Source organism: Perca flavescens, chromosome 2 (genome assembly GCF_004354835.1).
Source record: "Perca flavescens isolate YP-PL-M2 chromosome 2, PFLA_1.0, whole genome shotgun sequence".
Lineage (NCBI taxonomy): Eukaryota > Metazoa > Chordata > Actinopteri > Perciformes > Percidae > Perca > Perca flavescens.
The window spans coordinates 18,071,247-18,088,148 of NC_041332.1; the positions used below are offsets into that span (position 1 = coordinate 18,071,247).

Below are 16,902 nucleotides of genomic sequence, written 5' to 3' on the forward strand. Positions count from 1 at the left end.
CCAGAGAACAAGATACAAAATCAAAAAAATTAGGCATTAAAGCACATAACATTGCAGGCACAGGCGGTGGTAGCCGACAAGATTTCTAACTGATGTTATTTAAAGCATGTTTTAAAAAGGTGTGTTTCAAGAAGTTCCTTAAAACTATGGAGACTGGGTGCATTTCTCAGCTCTTCAGGTAGAGCATTCCAAAGTCGGGAGGGGGGGCACTGCAGCAGAAGGCTGTCGCCTGTAGTTTTCAGCTTTGCACCTGTTCTCGGGAGGCAGAGAATTTTCTCTGCAAACCTGACCCTCTAGCAAAGGCAAGTCTAGCAATACACAATCAGTAAGTGGTAGATTTGCACATCACCGATTACAATTAAGGTACATCTCCGATGACAATTTAACTTCTAGGCCAGTGTTTCTTTGGGTTAGGCCCTTTTTCGTTCTTGTATAAAGAAGTGGAGGTTCTTTGTAAGTTAATCAAGAATAATGGGGCCCCTGAACTGTATAAATTTTATTTTAGGGCTCTAGTCAAGGCGGTTGAATAAACTATGAATAGCTTTGTTACTGGTAGACTTTCAAACTTAAGATCAGGTATTCCAGAATCCTTGTTACTAGCAAGGAGGATGTTTGTACTTGTCCCTACTGTACTAGTAGCCCTGGTATTGTGGTTGTGCTTTACTTTAACATGTAGTTCTCTGCTGAAAGCAGTCAAGCAGCTCTCCTCAAAAGTCTGAGCAGGTAGCATACAAAAGTATAAATACAGCATGGAGGGCACAGAGGGGATGATTAATTAATGTCAAAGCTATCATGAGAGTGTCTGTGAAAATCATCTTCTCCAATGCTAAGGGGTTCAAAATTAGTGGGAAGACATGAGAGTTGATGGAGCCTGCCATTGTCTTTTAACTGTGATGATCACTAGTGGTCTCATGTTGTGGATTTGAATGCATCAAATTACATTACAAAGATTACAGAGACCAGCTTTAAGCTGCTGGACTTATGTAGGACCAATAACATATGCTGTCATTTGTGTTCTGTTCCAACCAGACACACCAACATAATTGACACATTTAGAATAGAATAGATATTTATTGTCATTGTTTTCAAAAGCGGAACACAGTTTAGCAGCTCTGTTTGACAGCTAAGCCTGTAAATAAACAAACTATAAACAAAATCTTAAATATCAATCTTTAAATTGCAAAAATATAAAATCAAAATAAATAACACTGTTCGGTTACGCTATATAGATATGGAGTTACTGAACTTTCAGATCTTACGGTAACAATGACAATAAATATCTATCACTCTGATGAGTCTGGTCTGGAAGTGTTGAGCATGTAACCACTGTTCATCATTTCAAAGGGGAGGTTGTACTTGACCCTACTAATGACATTTTTGCTTTCAACCTTTTCCTTTACTGCCCAAGCGGAGTTTCTGCATAATCTCTAGATTATGAGAAGGGGAGTTAGATACGAGATGACCTGTACAGATAATTACCTCAAACACAGAGACACAGTTACATGCAAGTGGATTTTAATTAGTGTGGTGTGATGAAAAAGCATTTCCAGGAGCCTTTCAATTGCCTCTGTAAGGCCACAAACTCATGCATACGCACAGACTCTCACACTTAAGAAAAATTCTAAAGGCAAGATTATCAACTTTTTGTTCTACTTTACCCATGAGTTCTCCTTGAGATGTTTAAGCTTGGCAATTAAAATTATAATGAGTTTGTAACTACCTCAAGACTTGTTTTTCAGTATCAGACTGAATAAGAACACTCACACACATCTACATAGACAGACACACATGCATATGTGCTCACATAACGGTCACCTGTGTAAGGCTGACATTTCACGTGTACAGCACAGACCACTCACTTAACAATTCTCTCTCTGCTCCATCATTTCCATCAGGTCTTTTATCCTTTCATTATCCATCTCATTCGTTCTCTCTCCTTGCTTTCCTTCTCTTAGGTGCAGAAACTTGTACTTTTTTTATTGTATCAGCTTTTTTAATTTAACCTCTTTCTTTGTGTTATTTCCACCTGCTGATTTAAATTAACTTAAGAAACCACAACATGCAGATTACAGTTTACTCAAGCATACTAATGCTGACAGAAACCTCTTACGTAAAGCACACACAATATCCAGAGACAAGGTTGCATAGAATAAACAGTTTAATATCCCACAGACAACTGTCATTGGCTTGACACACGTACATATGGACACACAAATTAAATAAGTGCATTATAAAGCAGCATAGCGAATAGTCGTCTGTCAGTAATGGAGAGAGGATTAGTCTTGAATGGTAGTGTAATCACTGAATGTGGGTGTTAAATCCCTGGCATATAGCTTCCATACTGCTGAGTGCAGCTACAAGAAGTTATCTGCTGCTTCCATGGGCATCTGCACGACAAATCACAGCGCACACACCGTTTCTCAGCGAGGGAGTTACTGAACTAGTAAATGGAGTTAAAAATTACTACATATGCAATATCAGTGGAGGCGGGGGTGGTAAGATAAGTGAAAGAGGATGGAATGTAAATAAGAGTGAAACATAAAGGAGGGGGAGCATAGAATTTGAGAAACTGAAGATTTAGGAAAAGCAAGAAGGGTCTGTGAAGGAACAAAATACAGTAGAGACAACTTTAAACCAAGGCTGCAACCCAAAAATCCCCATATCTCCCTGGTGAAATGCCAACAGTATAGCAGTACCAGATGTAAAAATAAATAAACCAAAGACTTAAAGTATCTTAATTACCTATTCCTCTCGCAGAACCATGAAGAACCAAGGTATTAAAAAAAAATGGTGTTAACGTGTTTTGAAAAATGACAATAAAATAACAATATGATTCAATGTTCAGGTATTTCTTCACTTGTGTTCTTTAATGGAGGGTGTTATAGGGTTACACTTCACTTTAAAAACATGCAGATATGCACAATAAAAGCACATTTAGCACATATATATTGCATTACCGACACATCCATTATCTATTATTTGGAGCCGGTATGTGTAATGCAAAACGGGTTACCAAGAGTCCATTAAAAATGTATCTACAAAGCCCTTGTTCTCTTGTAATTGGACAGTGTGAATATTAACAATCCCAGCAAAAAAGTCAGCTTTTCTGTCGCAGTTTGGCATAAAAAAATAATAATAATAATTGAACAATTGAGGGTAGTTATATCTAGAGGCTGAGTCTATTGAAGCCAGTTGCTAATCAAAGAATAAACTGTGAAGAACCATTTAGCATCCCAATATCTATTCATATTTGGCCTTCTAATGAGGTAGGCTTAACTTAATATGCTTATTGGCTTCCTGGCGCTGGGGAAAGGTACATTTATTTTTACCATGCCAATATATCATGATTTGAATTGAGCCAAGTCATACAGTCAAAAGAGGGATTACCACCGTTGTCATTGAGGGAAATCATTCAGCTTAAACAACTTGTCATTTCGCCAAGGTCATAAATCACTTTCATTAGCATGCTTAGTGTGTGTGAGAATCAGAGTGCCATTATCCATGGAAGCATACAAAGTTGCCTCTCAGTCATAATTGATGAGCTATGGGAAATACATCCCACTATTCTTAATGAAGATACACAGCCGTTCTCTCGCTCACGTACTCGAAGGCACATACGTTGATGTGGCAACTCGGGGCCATAAGGGCTCTCCCTGGACTCTCAAATATGCAGTGCTCTCAATCAAGTCCCTCAGTCAATGTCACACGCACGCATGCATACCCACAGGCTTGTATTACAGTACTTGAAAGGATATTGTCTTTAATTATCCATATAACATATATAACATATCCATGTAAACTTTATGTATTTATTTATTGTTAGTGAAGGCAGTGTAACAACAGTGACATACAAAGTAAATGACACATACAGTACATAGACAATACTTGGACGAATGTTAGTAAAGACAATACCATACAGCATACCACAGTTCTGATGATGTGTTCAGAGGCGGAGAGTGTGTGTGTGTGTGTGTGTGTGTGTGTGTGTGTGTGTGTGTGTGTGTGTGTGTGTGTGTGGTGTAGGTGTATGAATGTTGTGGTGTTTGAATGTAAGGAAGCGACCCCACCACCCCCCATAGGACCCCTACGTGGCCCGGCCAATAGGCCTCTTCTTCCTTCCCCTCCTTTCTTTTTCCTACTCTTCCTTGTTCTTTTCAATAGTTGAATTTAGTTTGTCTAAGTTGTGTTTTTTTTGTGTTTCTGTGTTCGATGTCTCTGGTCCTGCTCTGCATTCCAGATTTCCTGTCCACTCCTGGATCTGGACAACTTCCAGAACCATAGGGAGGGAGTCTGTCCACAGAGGAGTGGCCTTATTTTCTGAATTTATTTATTTTAGTCCTTTTTTTCTCCTGCAGTCTGTAGCCTATGTCCAAGTGTCCTTGGGCAAGATACTGAACTCCAAAATGCTTTAGAGAGTGTGAATGTGTGTGAATGTTTATGTGATGAGCAGGTGGCATCTTGTCTATGGTAGCCATATGTATAAATTAGGGCTGTCAAAATTAACGCGTTCATTTTTGCGTTAATTTTTTAATATTTAACTCGTTAAAAAAAATTAACGAAATTAACGCAGCTGTGTTTGTTTACTTCATGTGGCGGCTGAGAAACGTAATACGTCTCCATAACAGCAGGCGGCGCTACTCTGTATTGTTGCCCAAGTAATGAAAACCGGCAGCTGATTGGACGAACGCGTCACATGGGTTTGTTTTCTCCGGATATTGAGAGCCAGACTGTCATGGCGGCCGTTCAGAATACGATCTCATATTGTACTAAGATAGTTCACTGAAACATGTTTCTGAAAACATTTTAAGCGAGAAATAGGCCGTGCAGTTGCTGAATCTGTCTTCATTTCAGCTCAACAAAGGTCAGTTTAGAAGATTTTCGTCAGATTTTGAGAGACTAGACACCTCATTCCGCTCGCCATTTCCGGGTGAGTCCCGACTGCCCTGCCGCCGACTGAACATAGGCTCGTTGGAGATGAACTGCGCCTCGCCTGTAAAGTAGAGAGCGAGCAGGCGACAGCAGCGGGGACGGTGACAAAAATCTGCTCTCAAGTCAGACAGTTTCTAGCCGTTTCAGCAGCCTTCAGCAGGACTAAATAAGCCAAATTGTTGCTGCTGTTGTTCTGAAAGATATTAAACATTCTGAACTTAGCAGAACCTTTCCTTGTTTGGTTTTTTCTTCATATTTGCAAAGTTAAATGATTTAGCATTTAAATATCCATTATTATAAGCTTCAGTCTCAATTTAAAAAAGCGATTAATCGCAATTAATTAAAGCAAATTGTGCAATTAATTAGTTAATTTTTTTTAATCGATTGACAGCCCTAGTATAAATGTGTGTGTGAATGGGGTAAATGGAGAGTAATGTAGACTAAAGTGCTTTGAGTGGTCACTAAGACTAGAAGAGCGCTATATAAATGCAGTCCATTCACCATTCATATACTGTCACCATCCACTTACACACTCACATACAGCATAATACAGCCCCAGAGGGTGTGTGTGTGTGTGTACACAATGATTCTTAAGATGAATTATATGATTTGTGAATAAAGAAAGAAAGCAGAACAGCCATGGTGGAGCTGACACTGTGCCATGACAGCAAATGTAGTCTTATGCAGACATGCAATACAGAACACGCAAACCACTGGAGCCATGAAGATCAATGACAGCACATACACACAAATTTACACTGAGAATCGGTTATACATTTTCCAAGACAAATCTTTTGTGCTGACGTTGCTCTCTCTCTCTCGCTCTCGCGCTCTCTCTCGCTCTCGCTCTCTCTCTCGCTCTCTCTCTTGCTCTCTCACACACGTAACTTTACACACACACACACACACACACACACACACACACACACACACACACACACACACACACACACACACACACACTGAGAACAAGCACATATCTCACTATTTAGTCTCCAGGAGAGATCCTCATCCTAATCCCTGATTAACAATATCAGTCGGCGGTGACAGTTTAATTTAACACAGTGCCTCTCAAGGATTAGCCGCTACATGAGGGGGTGTGTGCACACACTCAAACACCCACACACGTACACTCACATTTCCCCTGCAGATTAAAGATCATGCGTATGTATATTTCACTTTGGAATAGCCGCGGAGGAAATAAGATGGTTGCAAACACAGTTGTCTGCAGCATAGCAGGGTTTTTGATGAGATAGAGGCGGTAGCGCATATGTTAAGGGGTTGTCTAAATAATTAGTAAATATTAAAATGTTTTGGCAAGCTGAAGAGCCCCAGGCAATGTTTTAGCAAATTTCATTAACCTTAATTGTGCGTTTGTAGGCCTGTGTAGGTGCTTACATGTGTGTGAACCTCCAACATGAAGAAAAGAGCATGCGTTTAGGTTGTACCATGTCTAAACCTTGTAAGCACATTCAATTTGAACTGAGATCAGAGTTGCATCAGCGGGTATAACTTGTGTGAAATGATTGAAATGGCTGCCTCTAGCCAGGAATCAAATATTCTCACAGGCCATAGTGTAATTATTATGCGTATATCAGGGTGGTTGGAAAAATATGGAAACTCAAAAGCATCAAGTGTATAGTTATAGTGAATTCAGTTTTGGAGATCAAATCACAGTTTATTCATATTCTGTCTATTTAACTTTGTGTGTGTGTGTGTGTGTGTGTGTGTGTGTGTGTGTGTGTGTGTGTGTGTGTGTGTGTCTCTCTCTCTCTCCTTTTCCAGTCATCTGCCTGGTTGGCCTTGGCCTGGTGGTGTTTTTCTTCAGCTTCCTGCTCTCCATTTTTAGGTCCAAGTACCATGGATACCCCTACAGGTAACTATAGCAACCGTACAGTATCACTGTACTGATGCTCATAAAAGTTTAATTCAGCTTATGCAACAGTTACTCAAACACAATATACAGTGAATCCTGAAGTCACTGAACTTGACATAAAATCACTGCAACGTTATTGCAGACACAATGCAAAAATCCAAGCCAAAACCGGATCCATCCATTCCTATTATTTTATTAAACCTAAGACAGCTGTTCAATTGAAAAACACTCCCATCAAAATGTTAACGCCACAGTGCCAAGGGTCTTTCTCTCAATCTGACTTCAACACAGATTTTCTGTCTGACTTTGTTGCAGTACACTCAATATTAGGGCTGTGTATTGGCAAGAATCTGGAGATACGACACGTATCACGATACATGGGCCACGATTCAATATATTGCAATATATTTCGATACTGTGTGTAAGGCGATATATTGGGATTGTTTTAAAGTATAATTTTAGAAAAAGTAATATTTAAAAAAGACATGATGTGCATAAAAGTCAAAGCATTTTACTTCACGTAAACAATTCAGTACACAGAAAATCAAACTGCCAGTTTACTAGCGGTAAGGGGTTTAAACACAACATAAACGTCAACCACTGTCTTACATGAATATTTTTGTACGTAAACTAAAAATAAATAAAAACAATACAGTATTGCTAAATAAGATATTGTGATACTCAAGTGTATTGATTTTTTCTTACACCCCTACTCAATATACTGTATTAAGCATCTTACGCATCTTTTCTTCTTTACCCTGACTATTAGAAATCGCGGATCTTTAATGGATCTTTTCTTCAGGTCATCATCTAGTGAATGTGTTTTGGACACTAAAGCCCTTCGGCGTAGTGAGCCAGAACAGCAGCAATTTGGTCCCACTTTGAATTAAAGGTCGCCACTACATGAAAAAGATTTAACGTGTGACAGAAAAAAACTGTACAAGTCCTCAGAGTCTGGGCCCAATTCTTCGCCTGTGGAGCAGCTGTAGGATATTACAGCACAACACCAGAACACCTCCAGCTGCAGAAATTCACCTCTATAGCTGGAAGGGATTGGGGGCACTTCCCAGGGCAGATCATTTACTATCATCGGGGCTATAACCCTGTTGTGACCTGTGGCTTTAAATGGGACCAAATTGCATTGGGCCAGCTCAGTGAAGGGGGTTGAGGTCCAGTGATTGTTGTCTTGTGACCTTGATGCAAAGTTTAGTTGTGGTATGAAACTGGAAATGCTAGTCCATAATTACCAAGTATTTTCCTTATTTCTAAGAAGTTTCCTGAAAATAAGTGGTAAATAGGAAAAATGTCAGTTTAAAGGGGCGCTATGCAGTTTTGGCCATTTCTTCGCTTTTTGCTCGCAGGTTTCTCTATAGAGCTCCCCCTACAGCTTCGGAATAGATATTTGGCAGCTCCTATTTTTACTTGTGTCTGACTCCTCGCTCGGTCAGTCTGCCATTTCCTCTTTCTGTTCCTCCGACAATGCTTTCCTAGCTTTCTGCTTCTTTTTTGCCGGCTCAGCCATGACGATAGTGTGAAAAACTCCATCGCTACCTTGTTAGCCGGTTCCTGAATGGGCGTATGTGTGCAGTGCCGTGAATCAATTTGTTACATCATGAGACCTGATATCACGCGATGCCTCCTGATGCTGAGGCCGGCGGAAAGTTGCAAGGTTGGTTTTTCCGCTCACAGGCACTAGGGAGGAGCGAGACGACCACCATTCAACTCGGGAAAAAAAAAAAAGAAAATCATATTGGAAATTATTTATTGGAAGTGTACCAAGTGAACACTAACACTATAAGGTCCATAAACTAAGCATAACACCTACAGTATTTGAGGTGAGAATGCTAAAAGAGCCTTCTCTTTTTTTCTGCTGCTTGTTAATCAATTCAACTATATAAAAGAATTATTTGGGTAATATTTATGTAAAATATGATTTGTTGAGCAGTAAAGGCTGGCTCTTGAAATGTGAATACAGCCTGAGAAGTACCTGAGAACAAACATAGAAACATTTGGTCTGTTTAGCAGCAACAACAACAACAAACTGTAAAATGGAAGCAATTGGTACATGCTTCCTGAACCTGCGGTATCGAACAAGTTAATCATCAACAGCCACGGGTATTTCTTACCTCTGCTAAAACATGGGTTGTGTTGTTGTGCAATGCAAGCCACAAAAAACCCACTTTATTTATATCCATTTCTTCTTCTCTCACTATTCTCTTCTTTGTCTCTCTATTTTCCTCCTCTCTACTCCTTTAACCTCCTCTGTCTCTCAGCTTTCTTATTAAGTGAAAAAAGACCAGAAGAGGAGGTCAGAGGATGGCAAAGAGGCAGTAGGTGAGGAGAAGAGGAGTCAAGAAGATACTTGAAGAGGAGGCAGCGTCACTGTTGAGTCTAGAGTGCATGGTGGGGTTTCTTTGTTGGTGTGTTTTTTTATTTTTTTTTTATTGACTCCTATCATAAACTGCAAGTGAAATAGAAAATAAATGACTTCTTACACTGGCAAATGAAGGTGTGTAGCATGTCTGTATTTTTGTCTTTTTTTGGTTCTATAATTTGTGTGGCTAATACCGTATATACCTGCAATTGTGGTGTGTTGTTTTTAATCCATATATTGGATCTTATTTATGATAACTTTGTTGCAGGTGAAAGGAGTGTAAGAGACAAGTGAAGTCACAGAGCCAAGTGGGTGTTGAGAGGTCAGGAAGAGAAGCAGCAGGTTAGAAAGATGGGTTACATGATAGAGTTGAGTACAGAGGCAGACTACTAATGTTGAGTTAGTAGGAAAGTAGAAAAGCTTATTAAAAAATCTCTATACATTATATCTTTCCAGGTGCTTGTCGCATCTTTGTCTTATTAATGGTGACAACACATAATGCAGCTTTGGGAGATAAAGATACTAATCCCAACTGGTAAATACCTGTTTCAGCTTCTGCTGTAGGTTTGGAGCTCAATCACACTCAGTTTCATCGTGAGACCTATTTTGATTTGATAAAGCTAAAATATGATTGGCTCAAACAATGAACAGTGTGCAGATATTTACTGACACATGGATTAAATCCAGGTCGTATGGATTTCTCTCTTAAACTGCATTTTTACACCTTCTGGTGCCAGACTCTGTTGGTTGCTTTAGATTTCCTTGAACAGGACCAAATACATTTTTCATGTCTCTATCCTTGTAATCTCACAGAATGTTCATATTATATTTGTCTGCAAAATGTTCACTACCAAAGTCTTTCAACTGGATGTATACTGTATTTTCAACTAATAATTAGTTTAGTTATAGTTTGTTAGGCATCTAAAATGGCTTGGATGAGGTTATGTAAAGATTGTGGTCGTAGTTCAATAGTAAATAAATAGGCAAAATTAATCAAGCCAGGTCACAAACCCAAGATTGTGAGCGCTAAACAAAAACTCAGCCTCCACAGTCTTACTTTTTGCTGCACTAAATGAGCATCCACTTCTCCGCGCATTGGCACCGGTTTTAAATCACTAATGCAAAATAGTAGCACATGAACTGAGTTTACAGAAGGCTGGCTCGAGTGCTGTAACTGTTCTTGCTGAATGTGAGAAACATAGGTAATTTTGAGACTACATACATTTCTAATTCTTTCACTTGTGGACTGCCCACTGAAACATTGAGTGGGCTGGAGTATTGAAACCATTTATGTAACCCTTCTATTCGTGGGCGGACAGAGGAATGGTGCTGCACATAGACCAGTTTTGACAAATGTAATAAAAATATTCCCTCTCAGACTTCCCATTCTTGTCTATTTTTGTTTCAAATCGTGGAAGAGTGAACCATGTGTATTTGGATGTATGTGTGTATGTATTGAAATTCTTTTTTGCACATCTTTTATCTTTCCTTAGCTTTTTTTATTTAGTCAGAAACTGCAATATAGTGAACTTACTGAAAATCATTACATCCACTTGGCTATTGACTTGTTGAATAGTTTGAACGTTCCACTGCATGCAGGCAATGGAAGTAACTCAAAGATTAAACTCCCTTACTTTGAGTGAGTAGAATAACCAGTAATAACCAACTTCAGAGTAAGGCCCAAAGTCAAATCATTTTTATTTTCATGATGTGAAAAGGACCGAGTTGTGGTATCATGCTAAACGTACTTCAATATATTTGAATGAAACAGTGGAACGTCGGCACAAAGAGCAGAATTTCCCATCTGTTTCCCCTCAACTGTTGCCCTTCACAGTGTGGAGGAAATAAGCAGAACAAATGTCACCTTCAGGGGGGTGGATAAGTATTGGCAAATGGGCTGAAATCAATGTGGATATTAGATAGAGGGCAGCTGTAGAACCAAAGTCATAATGACATATAGAATAATATCTCCACTGCTTAAAAAGTCACACAAATGCTAAAATTTGCCACAAATCTTTTAAAATTAGTGTGTTAATTAAAGGTTTGAATTAGACTTGTCACTACCAATGTTCAAAGTACCAACGTTCACATTTTATTCCTTGTGTTCTGGGGCCTCAGTGCAGGCTTTATCTGTGAATTAAATTGCAGTTATGTTGCTATGGCTTGATTTTGCAATTAAGAAAATATGTTAATAGATAATATGGATGCAAATATTTTATTTATTGAAGTGATGAAATGGGATGATTTAGGGTTGAACAGGTGCAATATAAGACACCTGATTGATCTGTAGCATGGAGACCAATCACAGTAAATACACTTTAGCTTAAATATAACCCAACAGGCCACACAGTTGTATGTGTAAACATGCTAACATTGCAAAATCAAAATGGAGTGTATGTAATGTAAACATACTGTCGAAGCATAATCCTAGATTAAAAATTGATTGTATTTAACTGTCTTACAGCTGAGGTCTCTGAGAACCCAAACAGTGTCACATTCTAAAAAAGGAATAAACTGTCACCATTTATTAATGAAACAGGCTGACAAAAAGCCATCACTGGCAGACTAGTAACATTTAGGCAGTAGTGCTTTTCCTAAATAAATAATAAAACTTTGTCAATAGGTGTGAATACGGATGATAGGCTGTATATTTCCCTGTGATGTAGTAGCAGCCTATTCAGTGTGCCTTCAGTACAGTACATGCTAGGATAGGCCTCTGCTGTGACTAGAGCACATTTATAAATTTAATAAAAATTCTGTTGTACAATTCAAAGGCATTACCTGTCCCCCCAGTCCAAAATTAAATCAGCTGAATCAAATAAAAATAAATAGGCTTTCAGAACGGCAGAAGAACACTCCGTCAAGAAAAGGAACCTTTCAGAAATACATTAGTACTGTGTGACTTGTTGTTATTGTTCCTTTGTATCCGCTTAATGTCTATTTCCATGTTTCCATCTGAAGAAAAAGAAAACATCAAATAAATGCAACTGCCATTTGGATGGTGACAGCAGGCCTGACATTTGCGGGAGTCATGGTGGACATATTTTACAGATAGCAATTCAGAAGCTTCAAATTCTCCGGGTGCCTCTTTCTTCGTTTGAGAAAATGTGATGCAAGCCCTAGGCCTCTAGGGTGCCCTTCCAGTGGAGAAAACATGTTGCAGTGCAGTAATGTCTGCCCCTAAAATGGAGAAAATGGGATGCAGGGCCCTCTTGGGTGCTCTTCCGATGGAAAAAATGTGATACTTAGTCAAAGATTGTGGTTTGGGTTAAAATAAGTATCTTAAGTTGCTTTCGTAACTTAACTTACATATGATATAATATGTAATGTAGTTTGTGACAAAGTTTAAGAAAAAAGTGAAAGGGTGAAAGTTTGTTTGACCCGACCATCCACCCCTTTCTTCCCTATGCACATTGGGCATTTTGTGACCTTTACAAGTAGCCTACTGCAGCTCTTCATTTACTCAGAGCACTGCCATTCACAAACGGCTGTGCAATGAAATTGTTCTAATCATTGGGCCAAATCTTGTGTTACCTCGGGGAAAAAAAGAATCTTTGAGGAACTTTTAAACCCTTTTGCAGTTTTATTGAACTTTTCAATTTCCATTCAGCTTCTCTAACTTGATACATTACAGTTAATCTTGAATAAATCACAGCTACTGGTGCGTTGCTTCTCAGCAGTGGTGCTGCAACCTGCCGTCTGGTCTGATTCGACTCCGGTATCTGATGTCCCTGTCTTATCTGACCTCTGTCGGCATCCTGCTCTGCCACGACAAACCTTGAAGAAACTCTTTGGCCGTCTCTCTGTTCACGGCATGATGCCACCTCACTGTGGACCAACCTCTCCTCTCATCTGCAGTCCACAAACCCTTTCTCCAAGCACTTACACCACAGCTACAGTAATTATCATCAGACTGCTGCTTCAGTTGTTGCTGTTTTGTTGCATCAGTGTATTTCAGTGTGCACATTTGTGCTTGTATGTGTGTGAATGTGTGTACATGGATCAAAGTGTGTGCATGTGTATTCAGCTTGGCTGTGTGTGCGTGCGTGTGTAGGTGTGTGCGTGATTTTAGAGTTAAAAGTTGTATTAGATAGAAGAAAATAGGACAACATGGTTACATCTCTCTATGTCTCATCTCTCATTTCCTAACTTGTTAAATGGAGTTTACTTCTCTATCTTTTTTCTCTCCTCTTCAGTAGTTCTTTTCTCAACATATGTGGATGCGGTCAACAGTGGCCTAATGTAGAAGAAAACGTGATGCAAGGCCCTCTAAAGTTCCCCTTCCAGTGGAGACAATGTGATGCAGTGCACTAATGGTTGTTGTTCAAATGGAGCAAACATGACGCAGGGCCCTCTCAGGTGCCCTTCCATAAGAGAAATGGGATGCAGTGTCATATAGGCTTCCCTACATGCTGGAAAACTTTCTGCACACTGGTTCCCCACCGTATGCAGCTGCTCCCCTTTATATTTCTCTCGCCACTGTGTGGAGGTCAGGTCAGCATATGAACCTACAAGATGAGTTCATTCTGTGTGTTGTTTTTTTTATCCTGTGTCATGGTCAGGGTAGTCTGACTCACTGAAAATAAACTGTTGAGATAAAGCCTGCTATTGGCCGCCTATGTCAACTGGCATTCTCCTTCCCTTCCGCTATCTCCGCTATCTATTTAGCAAGGGCACCATTGCTGCATCTCGGGCTTAGTGCTGCCCAGGAAGACTGTGATTGATTTAAAGAAATGCAAACAACGCACGTTTTTTTACCCCTATCCAAGCATGTTTTTGGTCCAGCGCTGTGGATATAGGTCTGGAGACTCATTTCTTTTCATTTGACTCAATCTCTGAAACATCCTGTGGGGCCTGCGAACACCTTTTCCAACTTCCTGCAATAATCATGACACTGATGAGAAAAGGTACTTCAGAAAACTCATTGCAGGGAGGATTATTCAGCAAAGTATTTATTTGATTCCACCCGCACAACCCTACGCCCACTGCTGATGCCAACATCACCATTCCTACTAGATCCTACGTGTGGATAAGCCTGGGTGTGCCCTGAAAAATAATACCTAATCACAGTAGCATTACCAGAGAGAGAGAGAGAGAGAGCATGCAGAGTGTCTTAAGCGGATAAAAAAAAGGCATAAATAAAATGCTTGAGAAGTGCAAGATTCATTCAGAAGTACCATCTACCACACATGATATTACCACTTTTATTTGCAGGGGAACTCATTTTCAGGAGAGGTTTAAGTTCAGATCTATTTTTTTGATGGAAAAAACATAATCACACACAGTAAGGAAAAAATCTTTAGAATTTATCTGAAATTGTGCATGTGGGTGTGGGTGTGAAATCGATGGAAGAGATGTAATGTTATCTATTTTGAGATAACTTTCATTTTCTTTTTGTGCAAAACATCTGCATGTTGCATGGAAACTTATTTGTACTTCTCTTCCCTTCCAACTCATGTTCTACTTCCATCAGGCAACAGGGACATTTATTTATTTTTCTGATCAAATGTTTAATATGGCAAGATAAGAACAATGCTGTTTGTCTTTGTTCGGAAACTTTCATCAAACAGGAATTTCTACCAGTGTCAGCTAAACACTGATGTAGCTGGGGCTGAGTTTATGTGTCAAAACATAATCTCATTAAGATGTGCTGGGAACATACTGTATGTTTATAATAATTACTTTACTGACAAATGTAAGCTATTTTTCTGTTATCTTTGCTTAGGTATTCAATTAATAAAGAAAAAGTACATGGACTGACTTTTGATAAAGGACCACAACATCAATGGTAAAACATTGCACAAAATATGAAAAAATAACAGCAAACAGGAACAGGTCATAACAAGGAAGAGGAAAGCTGCCAGTTTAAGGAGCATGTTTGACTTTTAATAAGCTACAATTTCAGAAGGTCTGTTAAAGAAGGGTCAGAATTGAGTTTTCTGATGTGCAGTTGTAGCAAATGACATTCTTGATTATGCCACTTTAATGGAAAAGCCAGACTGGCTAGAGTATATTGGAAATAATTCAATTATCCGTGGTAGTCTGAGGTGCACAGTTTTTCTGAATACCTGCAGGACTTTTAATTTGGATACTGACAATTAGGTTGAAGATACAAGATTGTGCAGAACATACAGAAGGTGCATGATTCTCTCGCCCCACGGTTGTTGTCTTAAACCAGCTTTACTATTGACTTCACCAAACAACCATCTGAACCTGTCAAGAGACAGCAGTCAACTTCCTCAGCAAGTCTGAAAGTTTCCTCTCTGAAGAGCTGTTGTCAATCGAGGGCTTCTTCCACCCTATTACACCACAACACTGTCTCCCACAAGTACCCTCAGACCTATATGAAGTGTACTTATAGTAAAAGCGTATAAGACTAAGTGTGTCTGTAAATGCTTTAAGTGATGTGTATGTGAGAGATGCAGGGAGAATGTTAAAGGATAAACAAGGTAGTTACACAAGCTGCCCAACCAAAACACCATTTGCATTTTCTTCTCATGTTTGCTAAATATAACTTTTGCAGCTTTTAATTACATTGTGTTTCAACAGAATTTCTCGACATGTTTTTTCTTTCTCTTTTTTAACTTTTTTTAATTTTTCTTTGCGGTCTCAGACTTGCAGAGGCCTAGTCAAGTTTTTTTTCTCTGGTGTTAAAGTTTCTAATGGCACTTTTGTAACATACAAATAGACACACGCACAGACACCTACACATATACACACACACACACACACACACACACACACACACACACACACACACTGTACCATGTAGACTGTAATTACATGCCGTTACTGCGACTGCCTAGTAGTATCACTCAGAAATACAAGTCTCTCACACAAACATACACAGTCACAGTGGTACACAGCTGCAGGAAAGCTGGGTTTCAAACTGTAGGCTCTTGGGAGCCTTGACTCATTTCCTGTTAAGTGTACTTGTCATACAGCGACGTGAAATACACAGTAATTGTCACACTTTACTCCTCTTCCTAACTCAATCACTTTGCCATTTCCGGGCTATATAATCACTATCTCTCAATCTCTCTCTCCACTTCCCCTTTCCCACGCTCTAAGCATGCGGAAGAAGACAACAATCACAACTCATCAAATCACCATCAGCTCCTGATTAACGGTATAATTGTGGTTAATTAATACATTTAATTAAGGTGCCTGGGAAGAAACCAAACAGACCCCACCCTTCGTTTCCCAGAGGGCTGACAGCGCTGAAGCCACCTCCCCCACCCCGAACCCAAACGCCTCGCTCCAAGACTTCAAAGGGAGGAATTAGATAAGTCAGTGGCTGTCCTGCGAGGGAGCAACAAGCTAATTTTCTGTCACAAACAAACTGTCAAAACACACGTTTCATACGACGCCCGAGGGGTCTGAGATCATCCTCAACGTAACAACTTTAAAGAGAAGTGCTTTTTTAGCTGCGCAGTAACTGGGTGTTGAGAAAAGAGCCCTTCAAAGGGAAACCTTCAAAGGGGGTTTTAATTATTACATGGAGACTCCCAGAGATGGAGTCTCTGTTGTCATCTCTCTCTTTCCTCTCTCTCTCTCTCTCTCTCTCTCTCTCTCTCTCTCTCTCTATATATATATATATATAATGTTCCCATCTTTCCCTCAGCAACAACCTGCCAGATTTAGATGAAATCAGGTGAAAAAGAAATAACCCTCAAAATTAGTTTTTAATTATATCAACACTGTATCGCTTGTCACCAGCCCC

At 39.5% G+C, this 16,902-nt stretch overlaps 1 protein-coding gene across 1 annotated transcript in view; it reads left to right on the forward strand.

The window, feature by feature from the left end:
• Positions 1 to 10,563, forward strand: part of tusc3 (tumor suppressor candidate 3) — an 83,523-nt gene extending 72,960 nt beyond the window's left edge. The window contains exons 9-10 of the mRNA XM_028605942.1: positions 6,715 to 6,805; positions 9,079 to 10,563. Coding sequence (XP_028461743.1) covers positions 6,715 to 6,805; positions 9,079 to 9,094 — 107 coding nt within the window. The 3' untranslated portion in view covers positions 9,095 to 10,563. The remainder of the gene's footprint in view (positions 1 to 6,714; positions 6,806 to 9,078) is intronic.
• The last annotated feature ends 6,339 nt before the right edge of the window (positions 10,564 to 16,902 follow it).